We start from the raw sequence: 6763 nt of genomic DNA, 5'->3' as shown, positions 1-6763 counted from the left end.
TGCGCCAGACGCTTGCGCTCGTCCTTAGCCCACACCATGAAGGCGTTCATCGGCCGCCGAATTCGAGACTCGCCCTTGGCCCTGCCCGCTGGTCCGGCCGGCGCCCCGCTGCTCGCCGCTGCCTCGCCCTTCACCTTCATGTCCCCGAGGGGGCTTAGCGATTCGGCCCACGGGCAGGGGCCCAGCCCGGCCATCACCGAGGGCAGCGCGCTCCGGGTCTGGCTCTGGTCGTCACTGGCGTATCCCGCATCCGGGCTGCTCATGGCGCTCCAGCCCTGCCCCGCACCCCACAACCCTCGGCCGCGACACGCCGCCTCCCCCCAACGCGGGGGAGGGAGTGGGGAGCGAAGAAGGATAACGCCACGCGAGCTGCTCGAGTCTCTCGGGCCCGAACCGGCCACCGGCGTTCCTGGCCAGACCCAACCCACCACGCCAGCGCCCCCGCAGGCCCAGTGACACTGCGGGCACCTCCCGGCCGCGGGGCCTTTTCTGCAACGTCGTGGCCAATAGAGCAGCGGGGGCGGGCCAGGCCAGAGTCATTAGGCCCACCCCCAGCCCGCCATCCGAGTCCCTGGTCCTAGCTCAACCCATGCCCGCCCTTTTTCCCCTTCCCCTGGCCCCTCAACCCGGACTACACCTGCCACCCAGGAAAACTGGCTGGAGCCTTATTCTGGCGCCAGTCCTCTCCAACCCGGGAAGGGGGTCTCCTGAAAACCCTTCTGGGGTGCTGGAGAGAAGTAATTGGGATCAACACACTAAGTATCCACTCTTTATTACAGGAGCTAAGGATGTTTCAGTGGTGAGTGATCTAGCTTTTTCCAAGGAACCTCACCGGCGTCTTCTTCAAATGTGTTTTATCGAATGCAGTAGACATTGTTGGTAATAAATAAAAAACACATTCTCTCCCCCAAGGACTCAACTTGCTTGTTATGTTATATTCATAATGCTGCGTCCGAGGTAAATTCTAATTTCTAAAACAGTTAAATACGGAATGACGTTCAGTAGCTAATATCCCATCATCCTGAAGAATGTAAAGCCTTTTTTTTTCATAACTATGAATCCACCCTTGAAAATTTGTACGTAGAGATATAGTAAACAAAGTTTTTTCATATGTGTTCAGTGAAATAGACAAGACAGTTTTGATTTCTAAAGTGTGGTAAAAACAGCAGCAATATTTATCTAAATGCCCTTCTATTCCAGGAAACACCACAATTGTTTTGAGCAGTAAAATAGTTAACTATAGCTCCTAGGGGCAGGTAAAGGTGGTTATCCTGGCAGGTATTAGGGATTCCTACACGTTTCTTTAGACCAAAATGAAAATCTGAAAGAAAACTCTTCAACGAGATTTTTGAACAATCCCTTATATTGCACTCAAATGGCACCGCATGCCACGCACTTTTCTTTGAGCTGTCCAAACAACAAACTCTTTATAACCTATTAGGTGGACACCTTATATCTTACAGGAGGGAAAACAGACACAGGGTGGTTAAAGACCTCGCTGGATATCACAGCGCCCAGGAGTTAAGGTCATCTCTAGCAGTCTGCCTTCGGAGCTCTTAATCGCTAAGCTGCTGTGTTCGTGTATTTGTGTTGTTTTCTAAGGCAACGAACACAACCATTGTTTGCATAATTAGATGACTATGCAAAGAATCAATACATCAATCTCCAGAACAAATTTTCTTTGTTTACTGTGAAAGGGTGATGAAAAACTAGGACTTACTTCCAGAATATGGGAGGTAAATGCTGCAGCTTTTTGTGATATTACAATGTGTGATATTACAATGACACAGTAATTTATCAAGGCTGCTTATTAGTGGCACCCATAAAAACAAAGAAACACAGAGCTTTGGAAACTCCTGGCCTTCAGTTTCTCTGACATTGTCAGTTCTCCAAAGAAGTCCTACACACTTGTTTTAAGCTAGCTCTAACTCTGTGAGGATCTATGAAGTGTTGGCTGCCACCTCTACCCCAATCTTTAACAGCCAGTCTTCATACAGGTGACAAATCGAGAAAGTGATTCTAGTTTCTAGATCTCTGATGTTCAAACAAGAAAAATTAAATTAATCTGGTTAAGGAAATTATAGAGACGTGTTATTTTTAACTGGTGGCTTTGGGGCAGTTGATCTTAAACAAATTTAATGGATTATGTACTTTTCCTTTAAAGTTTTACTTTTTCTGAAAAAAATATTAGTCTGAAAATTGAGCATAATTGCATTGCAAATGGTATGTAAGTAAGGACACTATAGGAGTAGAGAGAACAAATTAATCCCCTAGTGCCTGGCTCCTTGATGTTTTCTTGATGATCTTCTCTAATTTTTCTGGATAGTAATAAATGTCTTTTCAAAAATCTCAATGCAGAATTTTCAATTAGCGCAAAAGTTTTTATGAATAGTTTTTTCTAGAATAAAGATTGAACACTAAACAAAAACAATGCCTGTTCCAGAATCCATTGTATCTGTCTAATATTTGACTAATCCCACAGAAAATAAAACAAAACACAATTTAGGAGTGAATACGAAAAAAATGTATGCACATGAATTTTCCCTGTGTACTTTCTTCATCATCGCTTTCTCTCTCTCCCACCCCATTACACCGAGAGGTTCCAAGAGAGTCGAGAAACTGAAGGGGGAAAATAACCTAAGGATTCCCCATTATTATTTGTACTTGTTTTTGAAGACTAATTGTTGATTTTTCTTGGGTACGATTACTGAGATATCAGGGGAGAGGACAGCATCCCTAGGATGCAGCTGGAGCTTCAGGTTTTAGCGTTCCCTCCCACCCCCACCACTTTCCCAGGGAGTTATAAAGCAGCAATTCACTTATAGTTACCAGGAAGGCATTACGCTGCCTTTCCAAGAGTGGTCCATTTTATATACCATTTAAAATTTAGATCTAATTTCTTCTAATGATCATTCATTTCTCATTTGGGGGTGGGGGAGTGTAGGGGTAGCGGCGCTGCAGACCAGACCTGGTGTATGAACTCTTCTATTTCGGTCTCTTTGCTAAACGCCGTGTTGGAAGTCGAGTTCAGGACGTTATCAGAACCAGGCATAAATGCCACATGAAAAGCAGCAAACATCCGGAGTGGCTTCCTGCAAGCCCTGCTTTTCTCAACACGAGAGATTTAGCGGGGAGCCAGAGAGGGGGTGGTTTGATACGAGTAACTTTCGCGAGCAAGAGCCTGTACACCCGCTCGCTGGCCGGGTGCGTTGGCATCGCACTGTCCAGGGTCTCTGGGCTCCTGCTACTAATCTCACTCCTGGTCCCCAGGCCAGACCTGAGGCTCGAAAGGCTGGGTGAGGAAGCGACTAGTGTAGCAAGAAGCTGTGCCCGTTACCAGTTGGGGTCTCTGGCCAGAGGGCGCAGAAATTAACCCGGGTGGCGAGCTCAGACCCAGAGTCAAACCACGCTTTCCCCGAGGTTCCTGAGTGACCAGGCAAAGGGTGGGTGAATTCCTGCAGGCTTTTGTGGTTTAGATGCTTGGGAAGCGGGAGCCGGAGGAAGGACACTAAAGTCTACAGAGAAGGCCATGGGCACCTAGATAGATCCTGGTTGGCTCTGAAGAGCAGGTCCGTGGGGGGCGGGGAAGGGACTGCGCGCCGCAAACTCCGGGGAAACGCCGGGGCGGCCCGCGGATAAACAGACAATGGTGTCCCTGGGACAAAGAACAAGGCCTTTGCATTTATAAATCGTGCGCCTGCGGCGGCCTCCGGGAACCGAGCGGGAGGCCGCGTACGGCGGCAGAGCGCGGTGCTGTCACCGCACCTCCCAGGTAGGGCCGCGCAGCCCGACGCCCCCAATTCGTACTGCGCGCCCTGGCGCCGACAGGGCGGCGGCGGCGCGTCTCTGGATACCTTTCGCGTCTCCTCCCTGTCCCTGGGCCAGTCCCCCGTGGGTCCGGGATGCAAGGTCGAAGGTCGCTGGCGGAATGGGAGAGGTGGGGAGGAAGGAGTGGTCCGGAAGATAGCGGCCACCCGCTCTGCCGCCGCAGCCGGCGCCGCGCAGCACTCCCTCCCCCACCCCGCGCCCGGAGGCCCCAGCACCTTGCGCCCGACCCTGCCCCTCGGCTGCTCCGGCCTCTCCCGCCAGGACCGGAAAAGGGCCACTGCTAGAGGGGCTTTGGGGAAGCTTATTTCAAAAGCCGGAGTGAGGCGTGCATTCTGCTTTCACGTCCTCCCCATTCTCTTCGCTCGCTTCCCTCTCCAGTCCACCGACCCCTCGCGTCCACCCCTGAACCCCGCCCTGGCAGCGGGCGACTCCTCGACCGTAACCCTATTCCCGCTCGGCCCCGCCTGGAGTTTGCACAGGCGAAGCAGGAAATGCGCTGTTCCCGGTCCACTTCCCTGCTCAGAAACTCGTCCGCGGGGGTGTTTCTTCGATACCCGCCCCCCAGCCTCTGCTGTGGTCGCGGGCTGGAGTGTCTTAGGGAACCTCAAACTCCCAGGGATTAGCGGAGGTGAAGAAGAGGCAGCCAGCTCCCTGGGACACCCCCCCCACACACACACACACACCCTGTCCTGCCAGCCCTCTTCATATCTGCCTTGCCGCTTTAAAGGGAATTTCAAAAGCGCCGTGGCTTCTTTGCACCCATTTCTGCTGAGCTCCAACTCCCACTTTCCTCACACTGTAGAAGAGATCCGAGCTTTCCTTGCAGAGCTGTTTCCTCAACTGACCAGACAGCCTTATCAGCAGCATGTCCACTTGCACTCCCAACCAAAGGAGAGCAGACACGGCCCCTGCCTCAGAGGAATGTACAATGCGGCACCGATTAGTCTTCCTCCCTGATTTATTCACTTCCAGCTGAGGTTCGGGGTTTGCTCTACCATATTAATTTTTTCCTGGAATGTAAAGGTGATGCTTACATCAGTAGGCCAAGCTCTTTGAGATAATTTTTCTCATAGAGGTAATAGGTTGCCTTTCCACACCGAACGCTCTGGCTTGCCAAGTTTCCCAAGTCAGCAGGGCTGGATTTTGCTAGGTGGTTGATTAGGGCAAGGTGTGCATTCTGTGATCATGGAAGCGATCAAAGTTAATAGGTCACAGGACAGGCCACTCCCTACAGCTCTCATTATCTGCTGTTCTGTGCTGCTTTAGCCACTAGCATATGAAATTTTGAAACGGTACTTGAGTTGGCTTCCAAAGTTTCTAAACAAGAGAGAAAGTATTAGGAATCCTCGCTGGATTCCTTTGCAGAAAGTCTTCAGTTGACCTCTATTACCTGAATTTTCTTTTCTGTCCATTTATTGGACCTTGCCAATGACTGTCAATACTCAGTAACAGCAACGAAGGTCTTTGGTTCAGAGCACACACAGTCCATTGGTATTTAATAAATGTTCGTGGATACTAGAACAGTTGTCCTTCTTGTACGAGTCATTGGGTCATCTTCCTCCCAGGCAGGGCACTAAGAATTATCTCTTTAAACCTCAGCAAAGACTCCCTTCTCACCTGAGACACAACTGTGTAGGCTAAGTAGGCGTCTGACTTCAGGCCTGCACCTTCTCTCTCACCTTCGCCTTCTCCAGGAGTTCAGTCTCCAGTCGTTAAGCACCCGAACTACCTCCTCTTCCGAGGATTAACTCAAGTCTTATTGTTTTTCCAACACATTTGACACGGAAGTACAGGCCAAGAATGTACGCAGAAATGTTCGCATGCTGATATAGTGCACAAGCAAATTTCTATCTTTGGGGTATTTTTAAAAACCAGAACCTTTAGTATTAATTTCTTTATAATCCTAGAGTACAGTTTACAAAGCGGTTCATATACATTAACTCATCTGATCCTCACAACAGCCCTGGAGGTAGGCAGCCTTTGTTATTATCCCCATGTTTTAGAAGAGGAGATTGAGATCGAAAAAGTAATGGTGATATGCTGAAGGTCACATGACATAGATGCTTGGACCACCTGTTTGCCCTTGCTATTAACAGTCATGGGTCTTGTTTTGAATTTCTTTCCATGTCATGTCTATAGCTAATGAAAGATGAGCTAGGATTTGTAGGGACAGCAGTGAATAGGTAGAGATGGATTAAGAACTCTTGGCACAGAAAGTTCCAGATGTCCCTAATGAGGTCATGGTAACATATTAATATCAGTGATGCAGGGCTGTAACAAGAAAGCATTTCACTTAGATCTCCAATTACATATTTTTAATTAGGTCACATAAGCTAAGCCCTAGATAACATGTCATTTATTTTGAAAATTATTTCATACAAGTTCTAATTCAGCTGAAAAATGAAAACAGTCCAAAATTATATGAGGATAAAGTTCAAATATAAGGAAGCCGAAGTCTCCAAAGCTCTGTCCCTGTACTTCACACTCATTTAGGCTGAAAGAGACTGTTGGTTATATTGAGTTGTGTGGTCTCATCATAAGTTTAATGTCTATTGCTATAGGTCTCCTCTAGACTTAGTACTAACTTAGTCTTTAAGGCATAAAAACATATATATAGCAGGTAGGTAAATTCTCTCCATTCTGTTATTTGGAAGGGAAATGGGTAGCAAATGTTATCAATTCTATTTTATGAAGTGGAAAATTAAGTCACAGAGCAATTGGATAATTCGCTTAATGCTTCTGAATCAGTATAGTATAGGAGACAAGAGAATAATCTATTTAATTAACAAATAATTCTTCAGTGCCTGTAAGTCTGAGGCTCAGTGCAGCATGGTACTGCAATCTTGAGCTCAAATTTGGGAGTTGAACTGCTTGGGATTGAATCCTAGTTCTACAGTTGATCAATTGTATATCCTTGAGCATATTAACTTCTCTG

At 47.9% G+C, this 6763-nt stretch overlaps 1 protein-coding gene across 1 annotated transcript in view; it reads right to left on the bottom strand.

The window, feature by feature from the left end:
- The window catches only part of SOX17 (SRY-box 17), a 2305-nt gene extending 1892 nt beyond the window's left edge, over positions 1-413 (bottom strand). Inside the window, exon 1 of the mRNA XM_011359202.1 lies at positions 6-413. Within this exon, the coding sequence (XP_011357504.1) occupies positions 6-263 (258 nt within the window). The 5' untranslated portion in view covers positions 264-413. The remainder of the gene's footprint in view (positions 1-5) is intronic.
- Positions 414-6763: the final 6350 nt, after the last annotated feature.

The sequence above is a fragment of the Pteropus vampyrus genome, unplaced genomic scaffold, assembly GCF_000151845.1.
Source record: "Pteropus vampyrus isolate Shadow unplaced genomic scaffold, Pvam_2.0 Scaffold45, whole genome shotgun sequence".
NCBI lineage: Eukaryota > Metazoa > Chordata > Mammalia > Chiroptera > Pteropodidae > Pteropus > Pteropus vampyrus.
This window is presented reverse-complemented; position numbering and strand designations above follow the sequence as displayed.